The sequence below is a fragment of the Chlorocebus sabaeus genome, chromosome 14 (assembly GCF_047675955.1).
Source record: "Chlorocebus sabaeus isolate Y175 chromosome 14, mChlSab1.0.hap1, whole genome shotgun sequence".
Taxonomy (NCBI): domain Eukaryota; kingdom Metazoa; phylum Chordata; class Mammalia; order Primates; family Cercopithecidae; genus Chlorocebus; species Chlorocebus sabaeus.
Window position 1 is genome coordinate 94,245,908 of NC_132917.1, and position 13,819 is coordinate 94,259,726.

Sequence of the window (13,819 nt, forward strand, 5' to 3'; positions counted from 1 at the left end):
AAATAGACACAATAAAAATGATAAAGAGGATATCACCACCGCTCCCACAGAAATACAAACTACCATCAGAGAATACTATAAACACCTCTATGCAAATAAACTAGAAAATCTAGAAGAAATGGATAAATTCCTGGACACATACACCCTCCCAAGACTAAACCAGGAAGAAGTTGAATCCCTGAATAGACCAATAAAAGCCTCTGAAATTGAGGCAATAATTAATAGTCTACCAACCAAAAAAAGTCCAAGACCAGACAGATTCACAGCCGAATTCTACCAGACGTACAAGGAAGAGTTGGTACCATTCCTTCTGAAACTATTTCAATGAATAGAAAAAGAAGGAATCCTCACTAACTCATTTTATGAGGTCAGCATCATCCTGATACCAAAGCCTGGCAGAGACACAACAAAAAAAGAGAATTTTAGACCAATATCCCTGATGAACATCAATGTGAAAATCCTCAATAAAATACTGGCAAACCGAATCCAGCAGCACGTCAAAAAGCTTATCCACCATGATCAAGTGGGCCTCATCCCTGGGATGCAAGGCTAGTTCAACATATGCAAATCAATAAACGTAATCCAGCATATAAACAGAACCAAAGACAAAAACCACATGATTATCTCAATAGAGGCAGAAAAGGCCTTTGACAAAATTCAATAGCCCTTCACGCTAAAAACTCTCAATAAATTAGGTATTGATGGGACGTATCTCAAAATCATAAGAGCTATTTATGACAAACCCACAGCCAATATCGTACTGAATGGGCAAAACCTGGAAGCATTCCCTTTGAAAACTGGCACAAGATAAGGATGCCCTCTCTCACTACTCCTATTCAACATAGTGTTGGAAGTTCTGGCCAGGGCAATCAGGCAGAAGAAAGAAATAAAGGGTATTCGATTAGGAAAAGAGAAAGTCAAATTGTCCCTGTTTGCAGATGACATGATTGTATATTTAGAAAACCCCATCATCTCAGCCCAAAATCTTAAGCTGATAAGCCACTTCAGCAAAGTCTCAGGATACAAAATCAAGGCTTGATTTAAATACTTCATTCCCAAAAAAGCAATCCCAGGTATGCACAAAAATAAGTTAGGTACCAAGGTACTAGAATGTTTTCTATAGTGTTGTTTATAATAGTGGAACAATCTGACATAAGCTGAGGAATTGATTGAATGCATTATGGTACACCTACAAGATAAATGGTACCAGCTATGAAAATTTTACTTCAAAGTAAGGTTGTAGTAAAGAGTTGAAGCAATATCCATATCAAATCTTAAGTAAATTAGGGGGGATTATAACATTTCAAATACATACACACACTGCACAGAAAGAATATACTACAGACAGTAAGAATCATCTCTGAGAAGCATAATTTGGGGATATATTTACTTTTTTGTGCTTTTCTTTTTTCTCGAAAATTTCTACAATGGATATACATTACTTTTGAAATTGATAAAAAGAATGCAATAAATGTGATTTCAAATAGACTTTGCTCAGCCAAGAAGCTGCCCTCCACAGATGATGCTCATTATAGGCAATAGCAACAAACACTAAAGTCAGCAGTTAGAGGAAAAGGATTTCACAGGGCTCTATGTCTAGAGTAGCGGCAAAAATTAAGTGCAAGATGCACCCATATCTTGGTAAATTGTACAATCATTTCTCATGCCCCTCTCTTCTCAAGTCCCCATCTCCTAAACTAAACACACTAACACAAAAATTTGTCGCCAACAAATGAGCTGTCAAGATGGGTTGTGCAGGCTTTAGAGCTAATGAATGTCATCATTGCTGTCATTATGAGTAGTCTGTAGGCAACACAGTGTTCTTTCTCTCTCCAAAAGTAACAATAAAATCATGTTTTGTTTTTTTTTTTAAGTGTTCAGGGTAAAAAAATAATAAAGCAAGAAGAGATCAAGGGGGCCAAGTTTTGTGGATTAATTCCAAGTTTTAAGGGTAAGAAAGAAAACAGATACACAGGACTTTCTTTTCTTTTCCTTCCTTCCTTCCTTCCTCTTTCTTTCTTTCTCTTTCTTTTTCTTTCTCTTTCTTCTTCCTTCCTTCCTTCCTTTTCTTTTTCTTTTTTTCTTTTCTTTTTCTTTTCTTTTCCTTCCTTTCTTTCTTTCTCTTTCTTTCTTTCTTTCTTTCTTTTTCCTTTCTTTCTTTCCTTTCTTCCTTTTCTTTCCTTCTCATTCATTCATTCATTGTCTCTGCACATCAGTCCATCTGTCCATCTGTCTGTCAGCTGGTCATCACTCAGTCCACAGCTACCTCCTGAATATTCTACACAACAGTCAGATTTAGGCTGTAGTGATCAAGGACTTGGTCCCTGCCCTCACTGCCCTCATGGTCTAGCCTCAGTTTACTCATGTTTAAAATGGAAGTAAGTGAGAATAGCTGACATGAAGTGTCCATACGTGCCAAGCACCACGCTGCAGTGCTGCAGGCTGAGCCTCCGTGTACTCCATGAGCTGCACCATGTGGCGCTGGAGCCTGACGGCACCATAGAGTGCCTGCTGCAGTCAGCTGTGCAGACAGGCTCAGGGCCTTCTCTAGGTCTGGTTCCCACTTTTTCCCTTTATTCCTTTCCTCCCCTGCACCCTCACTGAGACCCAGCCCATGCCTGTCATGGTGTCCCTCAGTGCACCACAGACTCCCACACCCTCATCCTGCATTCAGGTTCCCCTGCCTGGCAGGTCCTCCAGTCCCACCTGGAAGGCTCTTGCTCATTCCTTAAGTTGCTCAAGTGGCAGTGCTTGGGGACCCTCCATAGTTCACACTGAGTACTCTGAGCCCCTGCAGCTGCACAGGGCCTGCCTCGTCGTGCTGGGCTCTGCAGCCACCTGTCTACCTTGTACAATGGCAAGCAAAAGAGACCATGTGCTATGTCTTTTCTCTAAATCCCCAGCCTGGGCACATCAAGGAAACATCAGCTCCTACTTCCGGAGTCCACATGTTAAGCATTTTATGCTCTTTGTCTCATAGAATTTAACCCCCACAACCTCTACAAGGGAAGGCTTGTTATCTCCATATTACGTATGGAAAAACTGAGGCATAGGGTGGGAATAACTGGCCCAAAGTCATGCCCAGGATTACTGGCTTCAAAGGCAGTAAATGTGTGTTGAAATACATTTTTTTGAAGCAAGATGTGCCTAGTCCTACAAGCCACAAAAAGAGATGGTCCTCAGTTTCCTCTCAGTAGCCCCCAGACTCAAGTCCACACTTCACTCCCAGGGAGTTCCAGCCTGAAGAAGATGCAGCGTGTGTGCAAATGAGCTTAAAACAATTAGAAGATGCTCATTCTTTTCTTTCAACAAATATTTGTGCCCTACAAATATCTCCATGCTAGGTGCCAAGTGGATTGGGAGTGGGGAGGAGAAGGGAATGAACAAAAATGGAAATCAGGGCCATGATATTGTGATCTAATAAGAAATGTACATTTTGTTTCATCCTTGGTTCCTGGCACAGAGCTCCTAAAACATTTGTAATTTCCTGAGTGACAGGGATGCTAGAAGCATTCTTTGTTCTAAATTTGCTCTTTGACCCCGGTTCCTGACACAGAGTTCCTAAACCTCTTGGAATTTCCTGGGTGCTGGAGCATCGTTTGTTCTAATGAGGCAACTCCTAGTGGGCTACTGGACAGCTTCTGGATGGGGGCTGGTCATCAGAAATGCCAAGCCATGGTTAGAAGCTCAGAGTTTTTATCGCCCTCCCTGAAACCCCTGCCATCCTCCAGGAAGGTCAGAGGAGCTAGAGATTGAGTTAATAACTGATCATGCCTATGTGATGGAACCTCTATAAAAATCCCTAAAATAGTTCGAGAACAGCCTGACCAATATGGGAAAACCCCATCTCTACTAAAAGTACAAAACTTAGCTGGGCATGGTGGCACATGCCTTAATCCCAGCTACTCAGGAAGTTGAAGAAGGAGAATTGCTTTAACCCAGGAGGCGGACATTGCAGCGAACCGAGATTGCACCATTGCACTCCAGCCTGGGCAACACAGAGAGACTCCATCTCAAAAAAAAAAAAAAAAATCCCTAAAGTGTGTGGTTCAGAGAGCTTCCAGGTTATTGAACACATCCTCGTGCCAAGCAGAGCAGTGTACACCAACTCCAGAGGGAGAGAAGCTCCTGTGCTCAGAACCCTTCTGGACCTCAACCGATGTATCTCTTTATCTGGCTGTTTATCTGTATCCTTAATTATTTCCAGTAAACATTTAAGTGTTTCCCTGAGTACTGTGAGCTGTTGTAGCAAATTATTGAACCTAAGGAGAGGGTCATGGGAACTCCTGATTTATAGACAAGTGAGGCAAAAGTGTGGGTAGACCAGGGTATGACTCACACCTGTAATTCCAGCACTTTGGGAGGGTGTGATGGGAGGATGACTTGAGGCCAGGAGTTCGAAACCAGCCTGGGCAACATAGTGAGATCCTCATCTCAACAAAAAATAAATTAGCCGGTGTAGTGGTATGTGCCTGTAGTCCTAGCTATTTGGGAGGCTGAGGAAGGAGGATTGCTTGAGCCCGGGAGTTCAAGGCTACAGTGAGCTGTGATCGTGCCACTACACTTCAGCTTGGGTGACAGTGAGACCCTGTTTCAATAATAATAATAACAACAGTGCAGGTAACCCAGAGAAGCATTATTGGTGACTAGCATCCAAAGTTGGAGGAAGACTTATGGAACTGAGGCCTTAATCTGTGGAGTCTGCATGCACTCCAGGTAGTCGTTGTCAGAATAAATTAAATTGTAGAGCAGGTTTCCCCAGACCCCAGGCCACGGACTGGTACCAGACCGTGGCCTGTTAGGAACCAGGCCACACAGCAAGAGGTGAGTGGTGGGAGCGAGCATGACCGCCTGAGCTCCACCTCCTGTCAGTTCAGCGGCACCATGAGATTCTCATAGAAGCGTGAACCCTATCGTGAACCGTGCACGTGAGGGATCTAGGCTGCACGCTCCTTATGAGAATCGAAAGCCTGAGGATCTGAGGCAGAACAGTTTCATCCCGAAAACATCTCCCCTACCCCGCACCCCCCACCCCCAAAACCATCCGTGGAAAAATTGTCTTCCATGAAACCAGTCCTTGGTGCCAAAAAAAGTTGGGAGGCCACTGTTGTAGAGCACCCCATTGGTTCCACAGAGAACTAGAGAACTGGTTGTTATGGAAAAGCCACACATCTGGTGTCAGAAATACTGTGGGCAGAGGACACAGCATTTGCCTTCTAGGGCCCTCTGCCCCAGGTTGCTCAGGAGCTCCGGGGCGCAGAGCTCTGTGAGGCAGCGTGCCCAGGCAGTTGGCATTCCAGCATGGACTGTGCCTTCTCTAACAGGGTAGGGTCATTTCTGCACTGCTGGGTGGTCCTTGGCAGCACGGGTGATCATGACAGGCTGGATCACTGGAGACCAGGCAAGGGTGGTTGCTCCGGGTGGCACTGCCAGGGCTCAGCATGGGCCCAGGGGAAATATGGCCTCCCAGAATGAGCACTGAGGCCAAGATGAAAGGACGAGGGTTAGGATGACAAGAGGGACACAGGAGGTTCTCTGTGCAAGGAGGCTATGAAGGCCTGGGGGAGGGAGACCCCTGGCCTGCCCACCTGTGAACTGTGAGAAAGGGAATGAGCCACGGGAGCCCAGAGGACCAGGAGCCTGTAGGGGGTTCTGAGCGAGCCCTCAGGCTGAGTCACCTGTCAAGGCCACAGTGTCTAAGCTCAGGGCCCCCAGCAGTGCCCCAACCCCTCACTGTGTGGGCTGCCCCTGCCTGCGGGGCCACTTTAGGTCGTACCCCCCCACCTGCTGACCTAACTTTCTTACTCGACCCCGGAATCCCTGGGCTATGTTCCCTGCTGCTCCCAGCCTGCGGATTGAAGGGACAGCCACCTCCTGGAGACATAGGTAGAAACCAGCCCCCTGGCAGGGCCCTCCTTAGCTAAGGACAGTCACATCGTGCCATTGTCCCAGCTGCCTTGGAGGACCTCAGCTCCTGGCCAGCTGCACCCTAGGCCAGCTATTATTTTATTCTCCATTCCCTTTCTTTTCCATGTGGACCCCACACAACATCGCCATAGGAATGAAGTAGACATTCCCCACCCCCAATCATCATCAGGGACACATCTTCACTCAGCCACCTAAAACAAATGATCACACTGGCTTTCAGGTGGACCAACACCATGGATCGCATGGGAGAGGCCCTCAGGCTCTGCCCGCACCTCTGCCTCTTATGAAGGCTCAGCCCCTCTTCACCATTGCCCCTCTGTGCGGTCCGTTAGCTCAATACGCATGGCAGGGAATCGGCTTTCCAGAAACTTATCCTTTCCCTTTTATTTTCTACAGCTGCCCTTGACTTGCCCTTGACCCATTCTCTACTGAGGCTAGAACTCTTTGTCTTCCCCTTCATGTTCAGAGGTGCTGTTTTTAAGCAAACATTCGATGAAGTTCAGCATTAAATTCAGACCAAAGACCAACAGGGGCTCCCTCCTTCCATTCTCCTCTAGGGGTGTGATCTGAAGTTCCAGTAGCTGCCACATCTGGCCTGCGTTCGAATGAAGTGCACAGCTGATCCTGCAGTCCTGCCATGCCACCGTGTCACAGGTCCACAGCCTCATGCTACATGTCCTGCCCTCAGACACCCAACTTGGGTTCACTTTGTCATGGGCTCTGGACCCTCACATGGGTGCAGACGCCTGTGGAGATCTGCAGAGTCCTGCAGGGCCTCTGTTCTCACGGTTGCACATAGATCCAGCTGCTCTCAGAGTCCCCCTCAACTCCCTCAAATACTAACATTGGGATTACTCACACCTTGTGCTTCTCACCGCACAATCCAGTCTGAGACTGGGGCTGGGGACACACCAGGAAGTCTCTGAATGCTCTGACTCCTATGTCCTCACCCGGGGTGAGGGAAACCCTCAGGGTCATTTCCTGTGTTCTCCCCAAGGGATTAAAACACTGGAGCAGAGCTTTGATCATCTGAACCTTCAGTGGCCCTTTCCCATACTGTCCACTACTACCTTTGCCCCACCAAGTTTCATGATGTTTATTGCGTGCCTCCATGGGCCAGGCAAGCATTTTACAAACATGTTCTCTATCAGTCCTGGCAGCATCATATGAGGGAGACACACAAGACTACGAGGCTGGTAAGGAAGGAACCCGGAGTCATGGGCAGTTGGGATTTCTATTTGACTCTGAAGCATGTTCTCTGCCCGCCCTACAGTGCTCCCCCAGGGTGGGTTGTATCGTGAGGACCCGCAGGGGCTGTAGGCCTTGGTGCTCACCATGCCTCCAGTGCACTCGCAGCAGTCCTGCAGGCAGCGGATGTTCTCCCAGGTGCTGTAGGCCTTCAGCCCCGCCACCAGAGCCTGCAGTGAGTGACTGTTGACCAGCTCCTTTCCCTGGAAGACATCCTCATCCAGGAGGGCCCCGGCATACCTGTGGGACAAAGCAGAGATGTGTGATGGAAGTGGCGGTGCACCCAGCACATGTGTGAAGGAGCATTATCTGTGAAGTGCTATAATGCTATTTGAGGAAAGAATATGATGTCAGTGATGCATATTTTAAACTGTAGATAGTCACTAAAAAATAACATTTAAGACACTACCTGTGGAATACTAAAAATTATTCAATTAGTCAACGAAACACAGGTGCAGAGGGAAAAGGGAACAAATAACATGTGGGATAAATAGAGAAAAAGTTGCAGGATAATATTCTAAAACTCTATGTTTGTTGATAGCTACATTAGGTGCAAATGGTTTAAATAGTACTATTTAATTTGGAGATTGTCAGACATGGTTTTTTAAAAAGTCAAGATTCAACTAGATGCTTTATACAAGAAAGCCACTCAAAATACAAAGACAAATAGGTCAAAAGAAATATAACAAAAAAATTTATACCTGCAAACACTGCAAACACTAACCACAGGAATAGCAGAGGCTTGTGGGCATCTGATGTAGATCTCAGGTTAAACCTGCTTCTCCAAAGTCTACCAAAGTCTTCATGGGTCTGTCAAAACTGTCATCCTGCACCATGACTGTATCTGCAACCATGAGTCTCCACCACATCGCTCTCCCATTGGAAAACCTCTCCTTTGCTTTCTTTTCGAGTTTACTTTTCTTCCAATCCATTTATAGGCCTCACTACTCATGCTAACATCTGTCTAGGCACTCCTTGACTCAGCACAAAGAGGCCCCCCAGGCTCAACGCTTCTCTTATTCTGGTCTACACACATACGATCATGTTCCAAATTGTTTTCTTTTATCCACACACACAAAAAAGTTTCACATGCCTCTTGTATTTATAACTTTTTAATTCCACTTCCCTTGGAAATTCTGTACCTTACAACAATAAAGTATACCTCAATTCCACTCCCCCATCCACTTTGCTACTGTTGAGATTTTATAGATAAAGATATGTATACATATTATATATATAGATACATATCTTCTGCATGTGTTATAAACCACATGGCTATTTTTGCTTTAAACAACTTATCTTCTTCCCTAATCAACAATATTGAGAAATAATATATTACAATGATGCATTCATTCAAAGTGCACCACTTGAAGAGTTTTGACAACCATACACACATCCATGAGAATAGCATCACAATCAAGCTACAGAACAAAATGCCTCATACGTTTTTGCAGTCCATTCCTTTCTTTACTTCCACCCCAAGGCAACCACTGATCTGTTCTTTGACACTATAGATGAGACGTGGTTTAAGTAAACTGAATTGCAGAGTATGTGTTGTCTTGCTTCTTTCAATCAGCATGCTGTTTTGAAATTCATCCACGTTACAATATGTATTTGTAGTTGTTCCGTTTTATTGCTAGTAGTACTCTAGTCTATGTAATGCACTCATCACATTCATTTATGCATTCACTTATTGATGAACATTTTGGTTGTTTCTAGTTTGGGACTATTGCAAATAAAACTGTTAGGAAAATTCATGTACAATTCTTAGAGAAAATACATGTCTTCATTTATCTTGAGAAAGTATATTGAAGTGAAATGGCTCAGTCATATGGTAGATGCATTTCAAACTTTTTAAGAACCTGCCAAATAATTTTTCCAAAGTAGTTATGCAATTTTACACTCCTACCCACGGTATATAATAATTATAGTTGTTCTACATTCCTGCCAACAATTGGTCTTTACAGTCTTTTTAATGTTAGTCATTCTAGTGTGTATGTAATGGTATCTCCTTATGGTTTGAATTTGCATCTGTAAAATGGAGATATAATTTCCTATTTCATAGGGTTGTTGGGAAAACTGAGGCTCAACTGAGGTAAACCTACCTAAGTCAAGGTCCCACATGTATTAGGGTGGAGCTAGGATTTAAACCCAGGCCTCTCTATTCCTAAATAGCATGATCTTTTCATTATAAATTATGTTCCTGTCAGTGCCCTGAGCAAGTTTGTAGCATTTTCATCTATGCTGTATTATCATCACCCATGCTCCAGGCTGTGACTATAATACAATGACTCTCAGAGAATCTCAGAAATGGGCATTTAAAAGAATGTATACATGATTCCCCATTGATCTCTCCAATCACACACACCCCCACCTCTTCCCATTCCCCAGGGGTGGAAATAGGTGGTAAATAAGAAACAAATAGTCTTTAAGAAACGGATTGTGAGAGACCCCAGCCAAGCTTCCAGCTGCCAGATGGAGACGTGCACCAGTGGCTCTTATTCTTTGTTGTACCCTTATATTTGTTTAACCAAGGACTTGGAGAAGTCTTCCATGTTCAGTGTGTTTTAGAGTACAGGAGGAGCATGTCTTAATATGAGAAACCCATGGTGGTCCAAAACATAAATTAGGAAATAGGGATTCTGGAGGCAAAATTATTTCTCATTTCTAAACATGTTTATTTAATAGGTGATGTCTCAAGAAATGCAAGGTATTTGTTTATGGATTACATCCATTCAAAGAACAGATTAAACAAAGTGTATTAGTCTGTTTTCATACTGCTAATAAAGACATACCTGAGACTGGGTAATTTATAAAGCAAACAGGTTTAACAGACTCACAGTTTCACATAGCTGGGGAGGCCTCACAATCATAGTGGAAGGCAAAAGGTACATTTTACATGATGGCAGGCAAGAGAGAGAATGAAAGCCAAGTGAAAGGGGAAACCCCTTGTAAAACAATCAGATCTCATGAGACTTATTCACTACCACAAGAAGAGTATAGGGGAAACTGCCCACATCATTCAATTAGCTCCCACTGAGTCCCTCCCACAACACATGGAATTATGGGAGCTACAATTCAAGATGAGATTTGGGTGGGGACACAGCCAAAACATATCATTCCACACCTGGCCCCTCCAAAATCTCATGTCCTCATATTTCAAAACCAATCATCCCTTCCCAACAGTCCCCCAAAGTCTTAAGTCACTTCAGCATTAACTCAAAAGTTTACAGTCCAAAGTCTCATCTGAGACAAAGCAAGTCAAAGCAAGTCCCTTCTGCCTATGAGCCTGTAAAATCAAAAGCAAGTTAGTTACTTCCTAGATACAATGGTGGTACAGGCACTGGGTAAATACAGCTGTTCCAAATGGGAGAAATTGGCCAAAACAAAGGGCTACAGGTGCCCCGTAAGTTCAAAATCCAGTGGGGCGATCAAATCTTAAAGCCCCAAAATGATCTCCTTTGACTCTTTGTCTCACATCCAAGTCACACTGATGCAAGAGGTGGGTTCCCATGGTCTTGGGCAGCTCTGCACCTCTGGATTTGCAGGATACAGCTCCCCACCCCAGTTGCTTTCACAAGTTGGTGGTGAGTGCAGCTTTTCCAAGTGCACGGTGCAAGCTGTCAGTGGATCTACCCTTATGGGGTCTGGAGGACACAGCTGTACTAGGCAGTACCCCAGTGGGGACTCTGTGTGGGGACTTCAACCCCACATTTCCCTTCCACACTACCCTAGCAAAGGTTCTCCATGAGGAGCCCCGCCCCTGCAGCAAACTTATGCCTGGACATCCAGGCACTTCCATACATCCTCTGAAATCTGAAATCTAGGCAGAGGTTTCCAAACCTCAATTCTTGACTTCTGTGCACCTGCAGGCTCAACACCACATGGAAGGTACTACCCCCTTTACAGGGGCTTGTACCCTCTAAAGCCATGGTTCCAGCTGTACCTTTGCCCCTTTTAGCCTGAAGCAGCTGGGATGCAGGGTACAAAGTCCCTAGGCTGCAGACAGCAGGAAGACCCTGGGCCTGGCCCATGAAACCATTTTTTCCTCCTAGGCCTCCTGACTTGTGATGGGAGGGGCTGCTGCAAAGGTCTCTGACATGCTCTGGAGACATTTTCCCCATTGTCTTGGGGATTAGCATTTGGTTCCCATTACTTATGCAAATTTCTGCAGCAGGCTTGAATTTCTCCTCAGAAAATGGGTTTTTCTTTTCTACTGCATCTTCAGGCTGCAAATTTTCTGAGCATTTATACTCTGTTTCCCTTTTAAAAGAGAATGCTTTTAACAGCACCCAAGTCATCTCTTGAATGCCTTGCTGCTTAGAAATTTCTTCCACCAGATACCCTAAATCAACTCCTTCAATTTCAAAGTTCCACACATCTCTAGGGCTGGGGCAAAATGCCACCAGTCTCTTTGCTAAAACATAGAAAGAGTCACCTTTATTCCAGTTCCCAACAAATTCTTCATCTCCATCTGAGTCCACCTCAGCCTGTATTTCATTGTCCATATCATTATCACCATTTTGGTCAAAGCCCTTTAAGAAGTCTCTAGGAAGTTCCAAACTTTTCCCCATTTTTCTTTCTTCTTCTGAGCCCTCCAAACTGTTCCAAACTCTGCCTGTTACCCAGTTCTAAAGTCGCTGGCTACGTTTACAGCAGCACAACACTCTACTGGGACCAATTTACTCTATTAGTCCATTTTCACACCACTGATGAAGACATACACAAGACTAGGTAATTTATAAAGGAAAATAGGTTTAATGGACTCACAGTTCCATGTGGCTGGGGAGGCCTCAAAATCATAGCAGAATGTGAAAAGCATGTCTTACACTGTGGCAGGCAAGAAGACAATGGGAGACAAATGAAAGGGGTTTCCCCTTATAAAATCATCAGCTCTCATGACACTTATTCACTACCATGAGAACAGTATGGAGGAAACTGGCCCCATGATTCAATTATCTCCCTCCCACAACACGTGGGAATTAAGGGAGTTACAGTTCAAGATGAGATTTGGGTGGGGACACAGCCAAACAATATCAAGAATACACCATCATGGTAAGATTCATGAGAAATACCACAACATATCTAAAGCCAAAAAGTCCATGAGATGGCAAGATTCTATTTATAAAAGTTTATTTTGTATAAAAAGACCAAACTAGACTTTTTGGCAATAAGCTATTAGAATCATGTTTTTTAAAGTCTAGTGCAAAAATGGCAGGGATGAGTAACGTCCAAGGAGCTTAACTATCCTGAACTTCATTTTTTAACAGGGAAGACTGGTGAATTTCTGCAAACTGTGAAGGGGTATTACACTTATTCATTTATTCAACAAATATTCATAAAGTCTAACTTTGTGCAAGGCATCATTTCAGCTGCTGTTGTAACATTAATCAAAAAAACAGAGAGAAAAATCTCTGTCCTGTTGATTTGTCTTGAGACATTAAATGAGTTACTACACATGAAATGAGTTAGTACACATGAAATCTTAGGACAGTGCCTGGTAAATGGCAAGCATTTGAATATATGTTAGCTATTTTCTTAATTTTACCATTACAGGTATTGGGTAAATGGAGATTGCCCAAGAGAACAAGTGAATCCTGTTGAAAGACAGCAGCAGGAACAATGCTGTGGCCCCTCCTTCCCTGAGACGCATCCTGGACTGCGCGAGCTGCCCATTTGGCCTGGAATAAAGAGGAGAGGCAGACCCTAAAATACTCACTTTGGCTGGTGCACTGAAAATACTGATTTTTAAAAATTGTTAACCATTTTCTAAGCTAGGAAATTCATCCCTGTAGCAAATCCCACCAGATGATTCCAAAGGGAGACTTCAGCTCCCAGCTTCCTTGGCCAGCTACCTCATGGACTCTTCAGAAATGAATGTTTCAAAGATGATCAAATGATTTAAAAGCAAAGCTCCAAGTAACCCCACAGCCAGGTGTGATGTAGTTACACAAGGCAATTTCATTTTGTAGGTGAATTAACCTGTGCAGAGACAGACACTACTAGGTGTGATGATGCCAAATTAAGGATCCACAACTTCTGTGCTCACAGAATTTATAATCACAAACCAAAAGTAACAGTGCAATCACAAGATGGGCCCAGGCTGCTGCTCCAGGAAGCTTATATGGGGGCTCCTTATTCCAGAAGGGGCTCTGGGAGAGTGTCTTAGAGAAGTTGGCAGCCTCAACTGGGTCTCAAAAGATAAGCATTAACTTATCAGGTGAGGGAAGCAAGAGTGTGAGGGGAAAGAAGTCTGTAAGAAAGGCCACAGCAGGAGCACAGGACAGGTGTGGAGTCCTCAGTAGAGGACAGAGAGGTGAGGGTGGGGTGGAGGTGGGAAGGCCCGGCAGGTGGAAGGCACCCCAGGGCCACATGTGGGAGCTTGAGTTCGACCCATTACTTGGTTTGGCTCAGTGTCCCCACCCAAATCTCATCTTGAATTGAATTGTAATCCCCATGTGTTGGGGGAGGGGCCTGGCGAGAGGTGATTGAATCGTGGGGGTGGACTTCCCCCTGGCTGTTTTTGTGATAGTGAGTGAGTTCTCAAGAGATCTGGTTGGTTAAAAGTGTGTGACACTTCCCCCTTTGCTCCTTCTCTCTCGTGCTGCCATATGAAAAAGTTGCTTGCTTCCCCTTTGCCTTC

At 44.4% G+C, this 13,819-nt stretch overlaps 1 protein-coding gene across 1 annotated transcript in view; it reads right to left on the reverse strand.

The window, feature by feature from the left end:
• ACOXL (acyl-CoA oxidase like) overlaps positions 1–13,141 on the reverse strand; it is a 197,792-nt gene extending 184,651 nt beyond the window's left edge. The window contains exons 1-2 of the mRNA XM_073022719.1: positions 13,032–13,141; positions 7,263–7,416 (exon numbers count right to left, since the gene is read on the reverse strand). Of these exons, the coding sequence (XP_072878820.1) occupies positions 7,263–7,416; positions 13,032–13,141 (264 nt within the window). The remainder of the gene's footprint in view (positions 1–7,262; positions 7,417–13,031) is intronic.
• Positions 13,142–13,819: the final 678 nt, after the last annotated feature.